Below are 25,174 nucleotides of genomic sequence, written 5' to 3'. Positions count from 1 at the left end.
TGGAACAGAGCAGCCTAATGAGACTGACTGCATGCTGTAAATATGCAGAAAAGGAAAGCCAATACTGGGTGCTGCATACAGATCATCATGTTAACATGTGCCGCTAGTCAAAAAAGGCAAAAATCGGCTGTGCTGAACATGACATGTCGTCACTCATGTTCCAGACTACATCCGCTGTCCGCCATATTTGCGCTCAGTCATTTTCCCCCCAGTCATCTAAGGGGCTTTCCTCCTCAGGCCACTCTCGTACAAGCGTTTCTGTTTACCGTGTATTACATACGTTTTTCGCGTGATCATGCATTTCATCAATTGCTCAAATCGCTTTAATTTTTTTTTGTATTTTCCGCTCATGAAAAAAATGCTAAAAATGCTGACCGTTACGACTGCACAAATGATGTTTTATGGCATTAATAATCAGATGACCACTTTGCGACTGTAAATATTTCTTGTCCAGAAGAGGAAATGAAATGGCGGTGACCTCGGGGCAAACAAGCCTGCCAAAGCAAGATTGCTCAACAGTACTGAGATACATGTGATTGTGTTACAAAGGCAGGAAATTAGATGGGAGTGTTTAGGGACAGCGCAAGGCACTCTGCATGGCACCCCTTGTCAAAGCCTGCTGCGGAAGCGATATGGGAGTAGGCAGAGAGGGTGTCAACGGCACGGCTCATTAGAGGAAACACCGAGCGATTCACAGCACTTCTTATCCGCTTGTTCATGGCACGTGGACAAGACGGGGTTTGGGATTTTGGAAAGCCTGAAAAGACAAGGGAGAAGCACTGCTGGAGCGTTGTAGATGTCCATACAGGCAATCACACAATCTCCCTATGAGCAGACTACTATAAAACAAGAAGAAACCCGCTACATGGTGTTCTATCTCCAAATGTGGAAACGTTCCAAAAAATGTGTAGATTCCTCAAAGGGTTTCCTCAGTAGGATGGCCAGGCGGCGCCAAAATTGTGATTAAGAATTGGCGTACGAATCATCGCTGATCGCTTACTTCTCGCTCAGTACTTCACGTAGAATGTGAGGCGCTGAGCGAGAAGTCAGTAAGAGGTGAGCGATAGTCCGTGGCGATCTGCTTGTCTAAAACACATTATAAGAGCGCAAACAACTAGCGGTGATGTCACCCGCTTGTGCAGATCATTTAACTGACAGTTATCCCGTGTAAATGGGGCATTAGTGTGGGGATTTTCGTATCCCCATCCAGAAGTGATGCTGAAGACCAGTGACGGGGACCGAGGAGAAGATTAAGCGGATCTGGACAGCGTTTTTTAGGTGATGTATGTGTATTTTTAAAAATTTTTCTTCAGCTAGGGCTTATTTTCAGGGTAGGGCTTATAACCACGCGTCTTTGTAGCTCCACAAAATCGTGATATTGCTGCAAGAAAACGCAGCAATATCGCATGGACCACTGATGGAATATTGCTGCGATTTTCTCGCGGTGATACCACATCATCCGTGGGAAGGAGGCCTAAACAATGTAGTACAAGGCATATTAGTTTTGTTTTTTTTTGCTTAATTTGCATCCGAAAATTGGCAAATTTGCAATACTTGATTCTGTTGGAGAGTGTGCAGCAGTGAACTCAGGAAGATAAAGGCCGTTTAAAGAGCAATCCGAGACGTACCTAGAGAGACATCAAAGGAACTCCAAGGGGCATGACAACCACAATATGACCACATCAATGTACATAGGGGGTGCAACACAACACCTCTTATGGTCGAGGCACGGGGCAAAGGTTATGCTTACGCAACAGACGTTTTAGGAGACTATTTGCTGCCAAACAAATAAGAGCCGGCATGAAGAAAGTAGCAGGCTGCCCATGAATCTCCCAGAACTCCAAAAGTTCCATTATCCATACTATTATAATAAATGCGGAAGTAACGCTGTCTGTTTGCTACCTTTTCACGGCTTAACCGGTGAAGCGATTTCGATGAAATTTGGCAGAGATAGCGCTTACATCTTGGGGAAAGACATAGGCTACATTTTATCCCGAAAATTTATAGGAGTTCTCTAGGGAGCGTGACGAGACAGATTTATTTGGTGATGCGCAGGCGCACCTCTGCTCTGCTGCCGATGCCGCGCCAGGAGCAAAAGCGGGGGCACATCATAAGCTATGCCTACACAAACGGGCAGACACGTGAGGGCAGACGTCATTGCCGCACGTATGCGATTATTAACTGGAGCGGAACGGAGGGGAAGCTGGTGCACATCATAAACTAGGCCTACCTAAACGGGCAGACACATGGGGGGCAGACGCCGCTGCCACACGTATGTGACGATTAAGCTAGCAGGGATACCCGGCGTTGACCGGAATTAAAGCTTCAACTAAAAAAACATTAACATGAATTGAGATTTTAAAGAAAATCTGTGTTGTCCATAGCAACCAATCACAACACAGCTTTTATTTTACCTCAGCAGTAGAACAATTAGCAATCAATCACAGCGCTGCTTTCCGAGAATACAGATGGGATTGCCTTTTCAATACAAAAGGCTGCAATTGCCCCTAATAGCATTCACGATGACGATCACTAAGGCTGAAGGGCAAACGCTTTAGGTAGCAGGTGTACATTTAGAAAAAAAAAGATGTTTTTTTCTCATCGGCAACTCTATGTGGCGGCTCACGTGTATACAGCCCACAAAACCTTTATATCCTAGCAGAAGATGACAAGACCAAAACATGCAGAACTGTGCAGACAGCAGATCGCAGCTACATTCCTTTCACCATTTCAACTTTTTACGTTTCAATATACAGCAAAACACGGATTAGGGGAAAAAAATACAAATTCCATGCGGACGAAGTCGCGGGGGACAAGCTAGTAGTAATATATAGGACATGGCAAGATGCAAGCCCATAACATACTAAAGTCCTGGTAATAACACTAGCAATATTTGGCTACGAGACAACCCTATGCCATGAATCCATTCGCATGCTCCAGTCTGCCACGGAGTAGAATGCAGACATGACGCCCGTAGAGAGTGACAAGGGAGGAAAGGAAGGGTCCAGCCAGTCAGTTTGGTCGCTGTGATCGAGGGTGGGGTGGGGTGGGGGGTGGTCAACTATTCCGTGGTCACCGTACACCATTGTGTTCCCGTTACATAAAATATGGAGAAATTCTGCATTCTATTGTGTTAAGCAGAAAGGGTCGGTGCATCTATTTACTTGTATTGGTGACTGCATTGTCACTGTCCACCCCCTCCTGTTAGGGGCTTAATTTGGAGCTTGTTTGGAACATTAATGGAGTTCAGTTCATATCCTCTGATAGAATTAGGATGATGTAATGACTGGTAATGATCCAAAACAACCCAGGCATTTTTCAGGGTCACAGGAAACAAACCCTATGCCTGTCACAGCTCATCAGTGACCCACAAGACAAATATAACATTATGACTACTGCCAGCACAAAACATGGCTGCTGCATGATGTACCAGCACAAGCAGCCTGGCAGAAAGGTGATAGGTTTGGAAGCCAGCGGTCTGCCCATAAACTCAGTGACGTCAGCACTTGGGCAGTAATGCCGTCCCGTCTAAATGGGACATTTAGTCTGGGGAACCTTAAACCGGCTAAAGACCCCACTGAATGAAAGACTCTGAACTCCGATCATACGGAATTATGTATATTCACCCATTTTTATGTCACACAACATATGTCCCAGCTGCAAGCTGGGAATCATTAAAAGAGGATTTCCACCCAAAAAGTAAAATCAGCCCTGTATTAGTAAGGACTGTCCCATACGAGCATATGGCAATTGCATATTACGCACTTGTAATACGCTGTACCAACCTTCCATAGACAGCCATGTCGCCACTCACACAAAGTGCGTAAATTACGCATGCAAGAAAAATCGCATGTTCTATCTTGGTGCGTGCACATATACATATATAGTATATGGTGATGGGTGGCACGCATGCGTATATCTCACAGCATGCATGCTGCCAGATACGCTCATGTGAGCCCAGCCTAAATGAGAGAAGTTAGAGCACTTTGGTCAAATTTCCCTTACTTAGACATATGTTACAACTGTTCTGTTTTGTTGTGGCGGCCATTTTCCTAAACTAACAGGAAGTGCAGACATGGGTTGTCACTTCTTTGTTGAAGCCGAAAGTTGGCGCTTTAATAGGCTCCGTTTACGTGTCCATGTAATATTTCAGTTTTTTTTCTGCATCTTGGAACAGAAAAATTGCGGGAGTGAGCAGGGGGGAGCGGGGAGAGATCTCCCCTCCGTTCTCCCCCGCCGCTCCCCGCCCACTGCCGGCACCCAAATCTTTTCTTCCGAGCGGGCAGGTACTCGCTAAAGACAATGCTCACTCGAGTAATTGCCCTTAGAGAGTATACTCGCTCATCTCTAGTTACAAACCTTCACAATGACATCACATATTCTGCAGCACTGTACATCAATTGATATTTCTTTTGTCGGCTCTGTCTCCATTGGGGCTTAAAATTTTTAATTTCATCTATTAGCACGCTTTTGGAGCGTAGAAGGGAAACCGGAGTACCCAGAGTAGCCATGCAAACGCAGGCAGGTGTTACCCTTGGTTGGACTTGAACCCAGAACTCCACTGCTGCAAGGCAACCATACGAACCACCAAGTGGCCCAAACAGACTCTCGAAGAAAAGTTGACCTCTATAGTTGACCACCACCGTACGGCAAGGTCTGTAGCTGCTAATCGGTGTCCAGGTCTTACTTTCCAGTGCAGATTCCTTGGTCAGGGCAACCTGACTACTTTTTCTTTTTGGCTTGATACCAGTGAGTCTCAGACGGTAAGCACAGTGTTGAATATACTGAACACAGAGGTCAAATCCTCACCTTTGCTACTGAATTTGGGGCATGTGACAAAATTAATTATACGAGAAATGAGAAGAATAAACTCCCTGGGAATTTTAATTAGGTACAAATTAAAGAGGAATTTATGAAAGAAACCTCCGAGTGCCTCTATGTAGAATCCTACGGGTCCGTGTTCAGGATCGGTGTAACACACATCTGGATGATGGCCATGTACATGAGGCCTAAAGGATTTGCCCATCTCTGGATCGGTTAATGGAATCTAGCTTGTTGACTTCTTCGTGTGCGGCCCGGAGCCTTCTTGCTTTCTGTTCACACCAGGTCTACCGCACATTTGTAGTACATGCCAAAGAAAATCTTCTATCCTACCCATAAACTTTAATGATTAAAGTTTTTTCAAAAAGTTTGTATTTCCAGTATATGCTGGGACCCTGCAGAACTAGACTGTACTATAAATCTGTAGGGGTTAGGGGGGGACATACTGTTCATTGGACAACTGATGAATCAAGTTTCTCGATTTAGATCCCATGTTTAAAAACAAATACCTGAAGCTACAGAAATGTACATAATACTGTAACTACCAAAATCGCACTGAATGCCAACGTGTACTGTACTCCTATAAGCAATCTCCTTAAATAGGTGTCCAGAGCGTCCTAATTCTGCCCTCCCTTATTTATTTCCCAAACAGAAATAGAAGGATATTTATTGACGGAGCGGCCATCATGTTCCAGGAATGTCCGGGTTGTCTGTTTTCTCTGGAGAGCTCAATCACAGGTAGGAGCTACTTTGCTTGGCAAATACATTCTGACTGCAAGGACTAGTTCATTAACTCTTGCCCCGCCAGTGCCCAGTATAATACAGGTGCCAGTGACCGTACAATTAGGATTCTTACCACTCTTTAGTTCATACAGGATGTAGCAAAGCTCGTTGGTCATATCAGCAGTAGAACAGAGCTGGCGTATGACAACAGGAAAAGTGAGGGCTTGTACTTCAATGGGCACTAACTTGTCAGCATGTATAGAGAATGTAATAAGTAGCAAGAGGGCCAATCCCCAGCCAAGGAGACGGGCGCATGGGCGATTGTTCCGTCCGATTTTTGAGCGTGATAATGAACAGAAATAGAACATATTTATTTCAGATTGAATATTCAGATTGTTAATTTTTTTAATTGGACGAACAGTCTGACAAAAACAAAAAATAACTGCAAGTCCTATTCTGGGTCCGTACCATGCAATGTCCACTGCCCACGGGCCTCGCACAACACGTGAACGTGCGTTTGTGAGCTGTGCAATGCAACGTGTGTCCAAAAATGTCGGGTGCAACACAGATACCTGTGTGAATAAACCCTAAAAGTGACATTTCTCTCTCAAGTGCTGACTGCTAGAGGTCTCCATTGCTTCTAATTTATAGGGGACCTAGACATCGCTACACAGTGCACCCTTAGTACTTGTCCTAATATATATAGGGGACCCAGACATGACTACACAGGGCACCCTTAGTACTTGTCCTAATATATAGGGGACCTAGACATGGCTACACAGTGCACCCTTAGTACTTGTCCTAATATATAGGGGACCCAGACATGGCTACACAGTGCACCCTTAGTACTTGTCCTAATATATAGGGGACCCAGACATGACTACACAGGGCACCCTTAGTACTTGTCCTAATATATAGGGGACCCAGACATGGCTACACAGTGCACCCTTAGTACTTGTCCTAATATATAGGGGACCCAGACATGACTACACAGGGCACCCTTAGTACTTGTCCTAATATATAGGGGACCCACACATGGCTACACAGTGCACCCTTAGTACTTGTCCTAATATATAGGGGACCCAGACATGACTACACAGGGCACCCTTAGTACTTGTCCTAATATATAGTAGGCCCAGACATGGCCACACGGTGCACCCTTAGTACTTGTCCTAATATATAGGGGTACCAGACATGGCTACACAGTACACCCTTAGTGCTTGTCCTAATATATAGGGGACTAAGACATGGCTACATAGTGCACCCCTAGTAATTGTTGTAATATATAGGGGACCCAGACATGGTTACACATTGCACCCTTAGTACTTGTCCCAATATATAGGGGACCCAGACATGACTACACAGAGCACCCTTAGTACTTGTCCTAATATAAAGGGGACCCAAACATGACTATACAGGGGACCCATAGTACTTGTCCTAATATATAGGGGACCCAGACATGACTACACAGTACACCCTTAGTGCTTGTCCTAATATATAGTAGGCCCAGACATGACTATACAGTGCACCCTTAGTACTTGTCAAAATATATAGGGGACCCAAACATGGCTACACAGGGCACCTTTAGTACTTGTCCATGCCTGTTGCCCTGCTATGTACCTCTTCACCCCGACATAGAAACTGCATGTGAGCAGCCACATAGAAATTTCTCTGCCCAGATGATTTGGGCCACACAGAATGGCCTCAATGGAGAGAGTGTTCAAAGTAATCAGTCAGTAAAAAGGCAGGCTGCTTGTGTGGCTCTTGTGTATTGTGACCCGCAGGCAGAATGTGCTGCACTATGTGTGTCTTCTTATTTAGTGCAGTACTGGTTACAGATCTGCACCATGCGCACTGAGCGCCCTTAGGTGGCGTTGGAAAGTGGTTGCAAAGGTGAGAACCATTTGCCACGGTGATGTGTTCCTGAGGCATTTTCTACCATGAATGAGGTGACCTTTTGAATCCGGGGATTCCTCAGTAATAGTCCTGTATGGAGCAGTGAGGATTTTCTGTTTACAGTGGATAATCTTCAAGTTCTCAATGGTTCATATAGGCTCCTTGCCACTGCTTACAGGCCATGTAAGCAACCTGTATTAACCAATGAGCACCAACCCCTCCCCCATTGACATATACCTCTCAACTAAGCAATGTGCTATGATGGGGTAAGCAGGCTGTAGGGGAGCAATATGACAATGGGTGGGGGATTCGGAAATGGGAAGATATAAGATATCTGGGTGGAAGATTATGATGGGAAGGCATGGCTGTGGTGTGTGGGTTGTGATGGGGAGACATGGTTGTATTTGAGGTGGTAGGAGTTTGTGACAAGGGACACTGGGTCTGTGAGGAGGATGGAGGGCAGGGAGTTGATGTCCAAGATACTACAGTGGGCGGTGCTGATGCCTCTGAGGAAGGGGCAAAATGATGCGTGGCAAGGGTAAAGATGCCACAGAGAAGTTGCTGAATATGGCATTTGGTTCTCATGGATGAGTGTACCCTGCTAATAGTAGATTACACAATGAGCACCCAGTACGACCAATTCATCGATTTCAAAATTATTTTAGTTTACACTCATTGAGTTATGGCCTGTATGGCTTATTTATGGCTTTGCTTGGCTCCTTTTTAAGCCCCACATGGCTGTTTCCCTACACATGGTTAGGCCATTTTATTTGCTTGTATGGATTAGTTATCTGCTCTCTGTATGAATATGCCGTCTATATGCTGTATGTATGTAATTATCTGCATCCCATACGGCTCGGTCTTGTGTGCTCGCTAGTATGTGTACGTCTCATTGTATTATTTTTGCTTGTGGCAATGGCTCACATTTTGCATTACTCCATTTCCCCCCAAAATAAGTGAAATGTTAAACTCAAATTTAGGTGGTGCTATTACATATAATAGTATGACGGCACTATTAGTACTTTCAGAAACTACATTTTTCTTTTAGGGTAAAACATGACAATGTGGCTCTCACACCAAAAAAGTTGTGTACCCTTGAACTAAAAGAACCAGGCAAGCTTACAACACTCATGCACCAGCCCCACAAACAGGGGTAACATTCATTTCATGGTTGTTAAATTGGAGTTTTTAGAGGTTTCCGGCCATTTTCTCCTATAATTTTGGAGCACATCACTCGGGTGGGCATGTCTGCCCCTTATTTCTGAGATCTGTGCGGGTCTCAGCACCTGAATCCCCACCGATTAAAACTTTTGCCATGTTGCTCTGACGCGTCAAAAGTTTCTTAAAAGTGCGATTACCCTTTAAAAGACAAAAACACTACATAATGTGGTCTCTAATAAGACAACTGTGCTCTGAAAACATGTCCATATATTTCCTAACTATACGGTATAACCAAGATAGCTTTGAGGAGTGTAATGATCTTCTCTTTGGCATGTACAGCTTCTACAGGTATATACAAATATATAGATGAAAGGTTATATATCCTCATACAAAGGGAAGCTATTACTATTCTTCCTGTCATTCGCTTTAAATAGTGCGCCCCTCACACAGGAAGCGGTAGTCACATAGTGCGAAGTAAACCACACTGGTAGTCTAATATTCTGCATGTCTACAGAACAGATGGCAGCTTGTCAGTCAGCCCGGCGCTGGGTCTACCATCCACTCACAAGTCCTTGGTTCTAACAGAACAGAATCCGCACAAGTCCGTATATTGTGCAGCATTTATTATTATTTTTTTTTTTACAATTGACAGCATATGGCCCATGGTAAGAAAAAAGAATAAACTCAAGGCATGTCCTATACCCATCTGTTTTCAAAAATCAGCAGAGCTAGCCATTGAAGTATCAAGTTTCTTCCTGCGTTTTCTTTCTCCAGAAGAGGAGATGCTGAAGATCTTATTGTCCTTTTCCCCCTTCTCCTTCCCCTCTGGAGGAGGAAGGAGAGAAAGAAAAAGCACGGTGGCTCATAGTCATTACCACTGCTGGCTGGCTGTGCTGGAATCCTAGGTTCAAATATGACCAAAGACAACATCTGCTTGGACTTTGTATGTTCTTTTTGTTCTCCTCCTCCTCCAGAGAAGCATGGTGGCTCAGTCCTTACCACTGTTGCCTTGCAGTGTTGGATATGTAGGATCAAATCTGACCAAGGGTGACTTCTGCATTGTTTTTTCTTTTCTTGTTGAGTTTATTTTTCTTGCTCTTCTATTTTTCTAGCACTGAAAGAGCAAGTGTGGTGGCTCAGTGGTTAGCTGTCTTGCAGTGCTGGAGTTGTAGCGTCAAAATCTGACCAAGGGTGGTGTCTGTATGGTGTTTTTCAAAGTTATGTTGCCCTTGATGAGATTTCAACTTTTGGACTCAGCACTGCAAGGCAACCATCCTAACCACTGAGCCACATTCATTGAAGAGGCACCAGCATTGGCACCACCACTACATGGATGTGAGCGGAAAGCTTACGGATGCTTTACATTTCACTTCCAGTTTTAGTAAAATTGGAAAATGGATCGTGCAGTTTTCGTTATGTCGTTGCTCATCGTCGTCTTTCAGCTGAAAGATGACGATGAGTCTTATCAGGGATTCACAGCGGGATACAGCTGATACTATTGTTTCAGCTGTATCCCGCTTCCTGAGGACAGCTGGGTATGAAGAACAGAGCGGTCTAGCTGTGTTCTCCATAACCGGCATGGAGCGCTCTGCTATATAACAGCCGGGCACTCCAAGCAGAGAACAGCTGGATGCAGAAGACAAGTGCCGACACCCAGCTTGTCTTCTGTATCCTCCGCTCTAAGCGCTTGGCAGTATAACAGACGGGCGCTTTGTGCAGAAGACAAGGGGGGCTGTTATTGGTTACATATGAAGTATACCCCTACATATAATATTCTAGAGGGTTTTTTAATTTAAAAATGGTTGCAGACGTGGGCACACCCTTCAAGCTGTATTTATATACGGCTGCACAAGGTCTTGTTATTAATTCCGTCATAAAGTAGGAAAATGTGTCTTTTTCCCGCATAGAATATTGGTAAAGTGCTGCCTGAAAAAACGACATAGAGATATCTTTCAGCTGTGAATGTTTATCAGTGAAAACGGAACACCGGCTGCTGAAACTTCCTCACAGTGCAACGTATTAACCCCTTAGTGACAGCCAATACGCCTTTATACTGACTAGAGATGAGCGAGCGTACTCGGAAAAGCACTACTCGCTCGAGTAATTTGCTTTATCCGAGTATCGCTGTGCTCGTCCCTGAAGATTCGGGTGCCGCTGCGGCTGACAGGTGAGTCGCAGCGGGGAGCAGGGGAGAGCGGGCGGGAGAGAGGGAGAGAAAGATCTTACCTCCGTTCCTCCCCGCTCTCCCCTGCAGCTCCCCGCTCCGTGCCGGCACCCGAATCTTCAGGGACAAGCACAGCGATACTCGGATAAAGCCAATTACTCGAGCGAGTAGTGCTTATCCGAGTACGCTCGCTCATCTCGAATACTGACTTTTTAATATGCACATACATCTTTTCAAGGCAGCGGCTCAGCTGACTACAGTCCTGCTCCTGCTCTAAGCGCTAGATGCCGAGAAACCGCGGATCCAGTTTAACCCGTTACATGCCACAATCTAAAGCAACTGCAGCATAGAAACAGATGATAGAGGGAGGTGGATCCTTCTATCAGTCATTGGTGCCCCGCAGTGTGTTGCAAGGTACCAATAGGTTCCCATAATGTGCCTGTAATGTAACTCTATTAGCCTCGCCTCCAGCAAAGTCTAACAGGCTGCTGTTATAGGCTTAGTTAAATGCACTACATAAGTAATGCGGTGTACTATGCTAGTGATGAAACATTTGCATCATCAAATCCCCTTGAGGGACTAAAACATAGTGTCAAAAAAATTCAATAAGGCTTAAATTAAAAAAAAAAAAAAAAGCCTTTTTAAATGGATAAAATACCAAAGAAAAGAAAAAAGAAAAAGCAACACATAACAGCTATTTCCAGGTTCGTAACGACCCAGACCAGACAATGAAAGTTTTTTGTTATTTATTAAGCAGGGTTAATGCCATAAAAATAAATTTTAAAAACGAATGCCAGAAAACGCCCCAGAAAGAAACAATCCAAAAGTCATACGTACCTATAAACTTTGTTTTGCAGTAATCACGCTGATCCAGATAAAGTTATTAGAGATGAGCGAACGTACTCGATAAGGGCGATTTCGCAATCGAGCATCGCTATTATTTTAAAGAGCTCCCCGCTGTTACCCCCCGCTCCACCACGCCGCCCCCCGAATCTTTTCACCCGAGTAGCCAGGTACTCAAAAATAGCGAAGCTCGATTACGAAATCACCCTTAACAAGTACGCTCGCTCATCTCTAAAAGTTATGTTAATTTTACCAAATGGTGAACGCCGTAGAGCCAAAGCATGAAAAGAAGGACGGAATTTCTGAGGGGTTTTTCTATTCTTCACCCCCTCCCAAAAAATATAAGTAAAAGTTATGCAGCACATTATATGAATACAACTTGTCCCCTTCCCCAAAAATCCAAGCCAATATACAGTTATGTCAACACATAATGGCTCTTGCATTGGGCCGAAAGAAGGCTTGTCACTAAGGGGTTAAACATGCGCTGGGCTTTGCAAGAAATGTCGTACAGATAGAACATTCCTAGAGTAAAGGAGGCCAACTGTAATGGATATTGCTGCCTACCTGCTTGCAATTGCCAAGCACTGCCTCATATGTGGGGCCTCTGGAGTCGTATTGGTTGCTTCTGTATGTCATAAATGAAAGCAGTGAGCTCATTGGATGCTTCTTACATTGCTAAGCTATAACAATAAAACCATATATTGCCTGATATTGTATAGGCCCCCTTGTAGCATCAAAACAGCTCCGATCAGTCGAAAGATGGACTCCACAGGACTTTTAAAGTTGTTCCGTGTGGTATCTGGCGCCAAGACGTTAGCAGCAGGTTGTGCCAGAATAGACTTATCACCTGATTCATAGGAAAGGTGATAAAAGTCTGATCCATGAGGGTGTCACAGCTGGTACCCTTAACAATCATGAGATCAGGGGTCCGATGTTCTCCTTACCTCCTGACTCAAATGGATGTGTGCATGCTGCTACACCATTCAATTCTATGGAGCTGTTGAACACAACCTCTATCTCCTGTTTTGGCCCCTACTGCCCCCAGCCCGGCCCAGCTACAAGAGGCGGCCGAGGATGGTCAAGATTACAGAAACAGCTGACCAGGCTTTGATACACTATCTTTAACTCCCATAGAAGTTAATGTGAGCTTTGCATCAGCATAGCACAAGCCAGGCAAGTTCAGCTGTTTCCACAATCCCGACCACCCGGTTATCGAATACATTATACTGTTCCCATCATGGCCGTGTTCGGCTGAAATGGGAATATCCCTTTAACATCCCATAGCCACCTTTCTATAATAGCCAGCATGAAGTTTTTCAGATTTTAAACTACACCAGCTCTTCGGTGGGATAGGAACCGATGGGCCAGCCTTCTCCACATGCATCAATGAGCCCTTGCCATTGATAACCCTGCCACTGGTTTACTAGCTGTGTTTCATTGAACCACTTTTGATAGATACTAACTACGATGGATCTATAAATAATATATATTGTGTCTCTCTTAATTGCCTATTTGGTACTTGAACTGGCTTTACTCTTTCAAGCATGTATTAAAGAGTCCTGCGCTTAGGTATGGCATGATCTCAATATACTATATACTAGTATACTATATACTATACTATACTCTATACTAATTAACTGCCGTCCATCTATGATGGAATATATAATAGGTTTAATGTCGATCCTACACAGGCGGTGAAAAGCAGACCAGATCAAAGGTGAACTAGAAGAAAATATTTTCCACCAACTTTCTTTTTTTTTAATCCCTGCCATCTATTTTAAGGGCTTTTTCTCCCTTCAGTCATAGGGTCATAATTACGACAAATCCTTAAAGGGCAATCCTGCTGAATCTTTAGTATGAGTGGGTCCTGATGGTGTGGCATGATTGTTCCTGAGCCAATCCTCAGTCATGAACACCTTCCCTATTATAGATATGTTATAAAGAAGGGGTGAGGGTAGATGTAAAACTAGCCCTACTTTACTCCTGCCTCAACACAATTTTCACCCTATGTTGACATCCAGATGGTAGGACCCACATCTGCACCCGACTGAATTTTTAAAGGGTCCTCGTAACCTGTCATATAGCTAAGTGGTCAATCCCAGGCCTGGCCTCTATGTTAGGTCATCATCCTATTATAAAGCCCACATTGCCATTTCTTTGTCCCTCTTGCTAACCAACTCTCATAGGCAATTACCAAAACGGGGCTATAATACAAGATTCACTGATTGTATCCAGTGAATCCACTCAATTTCTTTCTATAGGATTTTCTCTTTATCCCAGTTCCCCCTTCCTTGACAACTTTGTATCACTCCCATCACCAAAAAACCCAATACACTAGCATTTCCTCCATGTTGCTTCCAGATGTGCAGCACTGTTGGGGTATCTCTTCTGTATTATATTACTTCCGGCTGTAGAGCAATGATGTCCCGACACAAGGACATGTGACTGCTGCAGCCAATCACTAGCTGAAGTTAGCCAGTGATTGGATGCAGTAGTCACATGACCCTGATATTATTGGCTCTTTGCACCTGGAGGTGAAAACCAGCAGGGGGCAACAGGCAGTGGAGGAACTGGAGCAGTAGGAAGGCGAGCAGCTCCTTTATGTTGGTACAGCAGGCTGAGCAGGTTTGGGAAAGATGTCCTCGGATAAACCCTTTAATATGCCTGTTATTATACTAGATGCTATAATTTACCATGAGCCAACGAGTAGCAGCAGAAGTCCCGAACATGTTTGTGCTCAGTAATACTGCAGTAAGCTCCACTTCCTATATGTATTTACCATCTTATCCGAGGAACTGACTCACCTCCCCATTATGGGACAATCCACAGTAATCCAGCCCGGCTTTGTGAAGCGCTGACAATAAGTTCAGGATGACACAAACTCCATAATACTCAGCAGTCATCACTGGAAGCTATTAGCAAACTGGATATCTAGCTAAACTCCACCAGGCGCACACATCACCCGTCACGGTTCATCCGCCTGTTGGGAGTGTAGCATATACATAGAGAGGCATACTCGCCGATTATTGCCAATATCTGGTCTAGGGTGTATTCACACGGGTGACTTTCCTGTGTGAGTTCAAGATGGACAGAACTCGCATAGGAAAAGGTCCCGTTCATTTGAATGTATTATTTTACACATGCGATTTTTCTCTCAAACCAATAGGACGCGTTTCAAAAATTGCAGAATGCCCTATTACTGTGCAATGTTTGTTCAAGAATCACCCATTATTTTCTATTGGAGAGTAACAAATTGGATCAGAATTGCATGCGGCTCCAATCTGGTTTTAAAAATGAAAAAAAAAACCCAAGGAATGAAGGGCAGAGAAAAAAAAGTGTAAAAATGCACATGAAGATCACATGAAAAATGGCACTTGCCAAAATTGCACTAGCCAGTGTGAATCTAGCGTTAGTAAATGAAGATGGTATAACACGTGCTACCAGTGTTCCGAGGACTCATTAGTAGAGATGAGCGAGCACGCTCGGATAAGTCAGTTACTCTAGCGAGCCTGGCTCTTCTCGAGTATCTGCATTCTTGTCCGAGTGTACTTGGGGGGGCAGCGGGGAAGAGAGTGAGAGAGATCTCTCTCCACCACCCACCCCCCTCCAAGCACGCTCGGACAAGAATGCAGATGCTCAAGAAGAGCCAGGCTCGCTAGAGTAACTGACTTATCCGAGCGTGCTCGCTCATCTCTACTCATTAGCAATTATAGGTTCTTTTAAAAAAAAAAAAAAAAAAATCCATTAAAAATGTCATGATGTAGCTGACAAGAATATACTTGCAGAGCATCTCCCATTCCCACAGAAGTTGGACAACACTTACAAAGTTGTGCCATTCTTCAATACACATCGTTCACAGCACGCTTCCTTTTCGCCTTAGGCTGCTCTCACACAGGCGTCTGGTAAAACGCAGCATTTTAGCCTGTTTTCGAACATGTTTGACAGCGTATTACAAAGGGTGACGAGGTGCGCTAACAAGGGCTGAAGCGCACTGAAATAGAGCAGTCAGTGTTCAAAAATCGCAGCAATAGAAATGCCGCATTCGACCGCTCATTTCAGAAGCCCCATGGACATCAATGAAGGCATTTGACAGCTTTTAGCGTGTTTGACCTGCTAAACGGTGTGAGAGAGAGCGGCCTTAGAGGGAATCTCCTCACTTCCGCACCTATAAAACCGCCTACACCAACGCAACATTGACGTAGTTCTCTCTCAAACGTATTTGGTTATAACTCTTGATTAAATCGTATATGTGAACATAAGATGTAAACATTTCCCGCCTCAGATGCTCATTCTTGTGAGCGCTCCGGAATCCACACAGTTTCTGCTGTCTGAAGTTTGTCCTACAACGCCGCCCCTATCTGCCGGCGTGATGTGGATGTCATCCATAGGCTGAGCAAAATCTGGTGCATGCACCAGGAGTTCATGGACCAAAGGGCACACAGATGCATATGTGAGCTTTTGATTGCCCTGTAGATGATGTCCCATACATCATCCATGTCAGACTGGCAGAGATGGACGGTGTTTTGGGACATCCTCTGACCAGCAGACAGGGCCCGGCCTGCCCATTAAACTGCTTGCAAGAATTACATGGTCTGTGCAGGTATGATCATCAAGAATTACAAACAAATAAGTTTAAGAAAGAGAACTACTTCAGTTTGGTATCCGTGTGGATGGTTTTATAGGTGTGGTCTGATCCAAAAATGGGGTATGGCTTCAAGGGAAGGGGAACGGCCTAAATGCGACATTGTGTACCAAATCTGTCAATTTTAGTGGAAAATCTGTATACTAACATGCGTCATAAACTGAGGGCCCTTTAACACAAAACGATCATTCAAAAAATAGTTGGAGCAAGAGGATCTGAACGATTAATAACGGAACGACTGCAATGAATGTGAAGAGTCTCCTGTATGTAGATTGTAGGCCTGGCAGTAATAGTCCTATTTATCCTAATAGCAGCACTATAGCAAGGCTCTGGTCAAATAATCCCAACTATAAAGGGAACCGGCTACGAGCTTCATAGACAAGCTCCTTTTAGACATAACCAAAAGTGCCCGATTCTCGCCACCATCACCTGCTCATTCGCGCAGCATGTTGAGAATCGTGCAGTTTCATTCACGTGTCATATTCCTGTGATATTCTGAATGATCAGCGCTCTAACTGTCTCATAAGAGCACAAGCCGCGCCGGTTTTTATGCTGGCTGAAATGGAACGATAAGCGAGATCCTCACCACTCTCGCTGGTCATTCGCTCACGTTTAAACTGAATGATTATCGTTCACTTTAGTTCGTTTTAAACAATTTTGTGAATGATAATTGTTCCGTCTTAACGCACCGTAAGTTACGCTGTTCATAGAGTAGGTTCCCAGGAGTCAAGAGAGATATTTACTTACACTTACCCACCTCCCAATTCTGAGATGGTCAGACCTGAAAGTTGGTGTGCGGACCGTGCAAGCTGTGCGCACACACTCCCATAGAAATCAATGGGGGTACGCACACAACCTGGAGATTTGAGTCCACAATACTGGACTTTCGCGTCAAACAGCGTGGACACTGGGAGGCAGGAGAATATAAAAAAATACCTCCCTGGGCTTCTGGCAATCTGCTTTATGAGCACCATAACAGTTTCCCTTTAAGAACAGGACTTAACATATTATTCTGTACTAATGGGAGACTCTAGAAGAAAATAGTAGTGAGGATTAGAAGTCAAAGTGGCAACTGGAAGAAGGTTTTATAACAACATACAGGATGAGAATTGAGTGTATTGCGATGTCACGTAGGCCTTATGATAGGTAGCAATTCAGATTTTACGGGACAAGTTATACAATCTGCTTTATATATCAATCTACTTTGATATACTAGCAAGTATCTTACCTGAACATAGACTCCGCTCCAAGCTTCTCTTCTGTAGTCCTAAACTGTGCAACTCTTCGTTGCTGCCATACTTCATGACAGAGTTAATGGATGAGATGGTGCTGATGAGCTGGGAGTTGAGTGTCCCGATTTGTGAATATGGTTCCCCAAAAGTGTCGGCCAGCTCAGTATAATTTTCCGCAAGAAGCATCTGCTGTTCTTGTAGCAGCTTCTGCACTCGCTCAATGTAATGGTCTATAGCTGGAGATTCCATTTTTGGTACATTCACCGTTAGTGCAGGGGAGGGCTCTTCACCCACCGCTACAGATCTCGTGGGGGTAGCAGAAATGGGTTCAGGCTCACATGGTCCACAGGCTATACTACGTGACTTAACTCCAACCAGAAAGTTATCGAAGACATTTATTTGACCTGTTCCAAAATCTTTGGTTTTTGGGATGGAATTAAGATGTTCAAAATCAGAATCCGATGTACATATTCCAATAGAACGGGTTTTTGGTATGGCATTGATTTCCTTTACTTTACCATCTCCTATAGCTACTGAGCGCATTTCCACACTTTCGGTGTTGGTATATTTGCTATACATACTGTAAGCCGTATTTGTACTTACATCCACGAGACCTGGTACCTCAGTACAGGTGGACTGGTTTGAGACCTCAAATTCTGTGTTTGTTTGCTGGTTTATAGTCCAAGGAGACACGTTTATGGCCGAGTCCACAGTTTTCAAAAGTTCTGTATTGACACCACATGAAAAGTAGTCCAACAATGGTTTAACTGTAACATCCACAGAACAATCTCCGCAAGCAACTGATTTCACATCCTTGTCTTGAGCCGGTTCAGGTTTATCTTCCTCTATGCACAGCCCGGTTTCACCAGTCGTCTGGTCCACACCAACACATTTGTCACACATCTTACGCTCCCAATCTACACCCACGTCACAGGTCTCTACACTCTCTTTCACAACCCAGTGATTCATAGGGATGTCAGGGCCCACAGCTACATCTTGTAGGAAAGGGCCACACGAAACACCAATGCTGCTTGTTTGTAAGCAACTACCAACCGAACAGTCAACTACATCTAAATCGCCTCCATGGTTTTGGTCCCTGGTTTCTACTATAGCCTCAACCATCTTGCTGCAAGTCAAGGGCTGAGCCATTATTGCTTTGTCTATTCCTTTCCTTGAGCCTGCAGCCCGTATCTCCAACTTCAGTTTAGTCATTTCCATTTCATAGGTGGTATCCCTCAAGTCTGTTTCAAGTCGGTAGATTTTATCCTTAAGTGCGTCAATAGTTTGTTGTTGAAGTTCAACTTCTCTTTCAACTTCAGTAGTAACCCCAAGCATTTCCTCCGTAACCCCCACTCCAGTGCTTCTAACATCTATTTCAGTACCCACAGAGATCTCTTTGGTGGGTTTAGTAGATTTATAGTACACTACGACATCATTCATGTTTTCATCGGCCCCAACAGCAACAGACCGGCCACTTTTTTCTTTCGGTTTCCTCTCCTTAGACTGTGAAGAGTAATAAGCTTCAAAACTGCTATCCTGGATTTTCTTTTCTAACGACTGCATCTCCGCTGTGAGTTGCCTGAACTCCTTAAGTGTGTGCGTATTTTGTTCAGAAGTTTCCATCTCCTCTTCAGAATCTATATGCAACTCCCCACCACCAGACTTAACTGGAGTCCGTGAGGATTCGAACCCAGCAGCATTACCAGCGCTGTAGGATCTTTTACGGAAACCTGCGGCATCATTCTGGGTGCTAACTTTTTGGTTTTTAATCACAGACAAAAGTTGTCTTTTCTCTTCTTGTAATACTGAAATCTTAACCTGAAGTATGGGAATAGTTTTTACCTGCTCCTCGAGTTCCTTCAGGCGTTTGAGCGCCACAGCCATCTGCTCCCTGATATGTTGGAGGTGCATAGGACTCACATTGGTCACTGGCGTTGCCACCCCTGAACTTAGAGGACTGTGGCGAATGGAGCTTCCTAAAGATGAGGCAAAAAAGGCACTATAATCACCATTGACTTGGTGTCCATTTTGAAGCTGCTGCGCGGTTGATGCGTGCCCTACTGATCCGGTGAATGATGAAAGTGAACCAGTTGAGCCCATTCCCCCAAAACTTGCCAGCCTGGGCCTACGAACATCGGTGAAGGAAGTAGCTACCTGCATGACTTTTTCTTGTTCCAGCCTGCGGCGTGTTTCCATTAATGTTTTTGTAACATGAAAATTGTGTTTGGGCAGATGAGGGGAAGGGGGTGGCAATGGTTGGTTTTCAGGGATGGCTAAAAAGTTTGAGGAAGTTTCTTGTGAAGCGGGAGATCTGGCCGAGCCAGAAATAGTATGTCGCCTGACGACTAATGAAGGAGGCCGCTTATTTTCATCACTGTTCGAGGAGGAAAGAGACTCCGTGGAGGGCCAACCGGTTCTCTGGCAGGGTTCAGTTCTGTCCTCCGAAAAATGGGAACTCAACTTGTGCTTCTTTAAAATACTTATTTTCTTAAGGGTGTTCCCCTTTTGTATGTCCTCAACATACTTCACAAAGTCCAGGTCAATCTGGTATCCGTATGGCGTTTCCACAAAATATGCAGCTTTGAGATCTTTCTCATCTTCACCATTTGAGATACTTTCCTCTTTTTCTACAAAAATAAGAAATAAGCCGATTAGTTTATCGAATATGGGACATTATATTCATAATTACATGTAAAACAGAATGCAAATCCAATGGTTAAACTTGCCATTTTTTTTAAAGAACTAATTCTACAAATACGTAGGGTTCCACTTTGGGTCAATGTTATATAACCTTAAGTAGACTACAGATTTTAGCAAACTTTAGACTATCTTGGTTATACCAATGAATCAATCACAGATCTCATATGTAGAAATGATATTCAAACTTCAAAAGAAGTGAATATCTGATTAATAAATGAAGACATTGACAGGTAATATGGTCAGTGCATACATATATGCCCACGGATCGTGACTCAAAACCAAATCCTTTGCCATTTCGCTTATGAAGCAAGCTTCTGATTCACTACCTCTGACAAAACAACATGTTCCTACGACCGTTCCCCTCCCACTTAACACGAACATGTAAATAGTCAAATATTTCTTTTTGCGCCAAGTGTTTTTCCACCTTTTGTGGAGGAGGAATCCAGGAGGACTAGCCGTAAGCCAGCTCCACGTTAACACCACAAAGGGCTGTTAAAGGGCAATGCCACCGATGAAGGAATCCTTTGCTTGTAGATACACGTTTTCTAGAATGCTTTAGCCCACCACAGTACATACACAAACTAAAATATGCAGACGGACCCGTTCTGAGCTCCGTCTGAAATTCCAAAGCAGAAAGAGAAACAGGGAAGTTCAATTCCGGTCCCTCGAAGCTTATGCTGGGCCATTACACCAGCGAGACATACAGTGTAAGTGACATTAGAAGTAGTAATACACGGGAAGGAAACCCTGCAGAGCTATGCAAGTAGCTCCTATAGATAGACTTACGTGTAGACACCAGAAGCCGTGCTGTATACAGTCCCCTCCAGCCGCTGTGTGCTCATACTGACAGTCCCCGTCATCGCTCCGCGTCCCTACCGCACCGACCTACTAATCTCACAGCTGCCTTTTCAACCTTTTTTTCCCCTTTGCCGCATAAGGAAAAAAAGCCACATTTGTATAAAGTTAGCAGAACAGGGCTGACTGTCTCCTAGGTCAGCGTTTCCCACCAGCTTCTACTGGACGGTCTCCTACCAGCCTCTGAAAGCCTCAGCTGTTCACTGCACAGTAACACTTCAAACACTGCAAAACCACATCCTGGCTCTTAAAGGTGCAGTCACTTGTGAAACTCCCATGAACTTTGACAGCCACATGCTTGCTGGGTAAGAGCCAAGAGTTTCACAACTTGAAAAAAAAGAAAAAGAAATACAATGTGGCAAGTGTTCAAAGTTGTAGCAAAGTTAATATGTCTTCGATACAAACAGCCTTGCCTTTCACATGTTCCTCTTACCGATAACTCTATAAACTACACTTTGGGCCACTTTTGCATCAGTATTTAGAATGCAAAATCAGGAGTGACCTACAGAGGAAAAAAGTGTAATGGAAAGATTTGCACCTCTGTTATGTTTTGGATCTGCTCCAAGTTTTGTTCTTGTTTGGAAATCAAACAAGAATAGGGCATGCTGAGATTTTTTTTTACTCTGACGATACATTGAAGTTAAAAGAAGTAAAAAAAAAAAGCCCATGTGCATACACCCTTCCAAATGAAAGGGTGCTATTTCGCTGTAAATCCTCCCCGTCTGGACCCCCCCCCTCCCTAAAACTACCGTTAAAGGGGTTGTCTCGCCAAAGCAAGTGGGGTTAAGCACTTCTGTATGGCCATATTAAAGGGGTTTGTCCCGCGGCAGCAAGTGGGTCTATACACTTCTGTATGGCCATATTAATGCACTTTGTAATGTACATTGTGCATTAATTATGAGCCATACAGAAGTTATAAGAAGTTTTTCACTTACCTGCTCCGTTGCTAGCGTCCTCGTTCCCATGGAGCCGACTAATTTTCGGCGGCTAATGGCCAAATTAGCCGCGCTTGCGCAGTCCAGGTCTTCTTATCTTCTCAATGGGGCTCCGTGTAGCTCCGCCCCGTCATGTGCCGATTCCAGCCAATCAGGAGGCTGGAATCGGCAATGGACCGCACAGAAGCCCTGCGGTCCACGGAGGGAGAAGATCCCGGCGGCCATCTTCCGCAGGTAAGTAAGAAGTCACCGGAGCGCGGGGATTCAGGTAAGCGCTGTGCGGTCTTTTTTTTTAACCCCTGCATCGGGGTTGTCTCGCGCCGAACGGGGGGGGGGGGGGGGGGGGGGTTGAAAAAAAAAAAACCCGTTTCGGCGCGGGACAACCCCTTTAATGCACTTTGTAATATACATCGTGCATTAAATATGAGCCATACAGAAGTTATTCACTTACCTGCTCCGTTGCTGGCGTCCCCGTCTCCATGGCTCCGTCTAACTTCAGCGTCTAATCGCCCGATTAGACGCGCTTGCGCAGAAGGGTCTTCTGCCTTCGGCTCGGTCTGGCACAAGCGGCGTTCTGGCTCCGCTCCCTTCTACACGTCATCGCGTAGCTCCGCCCCGTCACGTGTGCCGATTCCAGCCAACCAGGAGGCTGGAATCAGCACACGTGACGGGGGCGGAGCTACGCGATGACGCGTACAAGGGGCGGAGCCAGAACGCCACTGCTGCCGGGCCGAGCCGAAGGCAGAAGACCCTTCTGCGCAAGCGCGTCTAATCGGGCGATTAGACGCTGAAGTTAGACGGAGCCATGGAGACGGGGACGCCAGCAACGGAGCAGGTAAGTGAATAACTTCTGTATGGCTCATATTTAATGCACGATGTATATTACAAAGTGCATTAATATGGCCATACAGAAGTGTATACCCCCACTTACTGCCCCGAGACAACCCCTTTAAGCATTCAGTTGTGCTGCCATGTAAATAACTATCGGTGGCATGTCTCCCCCAAATCTCAGTCACCTCCCTGTCATTTCTAGTTTCCTCCACCCAGTCACCCCAAATCTTTACTTCTGTCAGTGTTAATCCACATCGTAGCCTCCTCCCCGTGTGGCAGGCTACACCCCGCATCATAGCCTGAGAGTCTCCATGTAGCATGTGTGGCCCTCACATGGCTGCCTACTCCTGATGTCTCTGGCCCAGTCTGTGACTGGTGGCTTCTGGCAGACCCACAGCATCATATGTAACCAGCAGCCTGAGTTGTGTTGTGTGTTCCAGCATTGGGGAGCATCCTGTCCATTGTCACATCACCTTCCCATGTATGTGGAGCTGCTGTCTGAGGCTGGAGAGCTATAATACTCACTATACCTATAAGTATATTGGCATGGGGCCCGGGTTGTGCCAGTACCACCCACTGCCTACTGGGTTGCCCACCTCCTCAAGCATCACTATATGCAGTATAAGGGGGTCAAATATCACTATATAATGAATAGTGATGTATGCCCGCCTCTCCCCCCACACACACAGTCTATGGTGATGAGTGACACCCTGTACTCCGTATATAGTGATGTGTGATCAGCCCATGTATACAGTGTACGGAGAGGGGGTGGGGATATCTAACATTACCATATACAGTGCACAGGAGGGGATCATACAGCACTCTATACAATGTGCAAGAAAGATGGCACACGCCTCACCATATACAATAGGAACCCTCATCGCAAGCCTTGTCAGCTGGTCACTCATTTGCTTCTATGGAGCAGCTTGCTCCGCCATCCCTATCTCTCCTCCTCCTTACACCATAGTGATGGACATAATGAGCCCATTGAGTTTAAACCCCTCCAGTGACAACCTGGCATGGAGCGTTTTTTCGGACCCCAAAAACCAGAGTGTTTGGATGACTGTGCAGGACTCCTTCAGAATAGGAATGAGTGCCTGAATACTGGCAAACCCCCACCACACCTCTTGGACAAGACATGGGTCTTGGCAGCAATTTTGGTGGAAGGCTTGGGGAGTGGACTATAGATAAAGAATGTGTGGTGTTTATTCGTTAGTGACTGCCGCTACTAAGGACAGCCTGTATGGGAGAATGGAGGCAAGTAGGGAGACAAAAGCTGTGATAATGACAGTGAGGTGGCAGCTGCAAAGCAATGCAGGTGGCCTCACTGCCATGAGGATGTGGCACGTCCTCTATAAAAAGGGAAAACAAAACAAAAACATTTGACATTATGGCCTCATGTGCACGGGGAAAAGAAGAATTAAAATCCGCAGCGGATCACCCGCACGCGGATCCGCACCCCATAGGGATGCATTGACCACCCGCGGGTAGATAAATACCTGCGGATGGTCAATAAAAGTGAATTTAATAAAATGTGGAGCATGAAAAAAAATGGACATGCTCCATTTAGGTGCGGGTCTCCCGCGGGCTTCTATTGAAGCCTATGGAAGCCGTCCGGATCCGCGGGAGACCTAAAATAAGAATAACTTACCCGTAGCGGACCGGGCAGATCTTCTTTCTTCGGCCCGGCGGATGTGCCCGGCGCACGCCGTCAACGTGCCGAGCACATCCGCCGGCCGAAGAAAGAAGATCCAGGCCGCGAAGAAAAGAAGATCTGCTCGGTCCGCTGCGGGTAAGATTATTCTTATTTTCAGCCCTCATGTCCGCGGGGCAGGAGGGACCCGCACCGGATTCTCCATGGAGAATCCGTAGCGGGCCTGATTTTCCCCGTGGACCTGGGGCCTAAAGTGAATGGGATCTTTATCTGTAATACCAAGCTGGACCACTAAAGTAAAAATGGAGCTGTGTGCTACCTGCAGAAATCAGCACTGTGCATGAACACATCGGCTTGGTGTACAACTGATCAGCAGGGGCGTTAGATCCCCACTGATCTATTAATGACCTATCTTGAGGGCAACAGATTAAATGGTCACTAACTTTTCAAACTACCTGTGTGTAAACTGCAATATACAAGTATTTACCTAACATTATATATTTTTGTGCTGAAAAATCACTCTAAAGTGCTCGCGACTAGGGGTCTCACTTCCTCCTAGCTTGATGTCCACTGACTACTATCCAAGGGTTGACCTGGAGGAGGGGGAAGTAACAGTGCTCATTGAAAACAAATAGAGAACAGAGCAGAGGGAAGCTGGGAGGAGAAAAGAAGAGCCTCACAGAAAGCCTATAAGCTACTGAAATCATATCTCCACTC

General features: G+C 45.1%; 1 protein-coding gene across 2 annotated transcripts in view; it reads right to left on the bottom strand.

Annotated features, from left to right (window-relative positions):
* The window catches only part of KANK1 (KN motif and ankyrin repeat domains 1), a 152,708-nt gene that overhangs the window by 25,528 nt on the left and 102,006 nt on the right, over positions 1 to 25,174 (bottom strand). For both annotated transcript variants that reach the window (XM_066604210.1, XM_066604211.1), the window contains one exon: positions 17,479 to 20,109. In XM_066604210.1, coding sequence (XP_066460307.1) covers positions 17,479 to 20,109 — 2,631 coding nt within the window. The remainder of the gene's footprint in view (positions 1 to 17,478; positions 20,110 to 25,174) is intronic.

The sequence above is a fragment of the Eleutherodactylus coqui genome, chromosome 5, assembly GCF_035609145.1.
Source record: "Eleutherodactylus coqui strain aEleCoq1 chromosome 5, aEleCoq1.hap1, whole genome shotgun sequence".
NCBI classification, from domain to species: domain Eukaryota; kingdom Metazoa; phylum Chordata; class Amphibia; order Anura; family Eleutherodactylidae; genus Eleutherodactylus; species Eleutherodactylus coqui.
The sequence above is the reverse complement of the archived record's forward strand: the minus strand, read 5'-3'. Positions and strand labels throughout refer to the sequence as shown.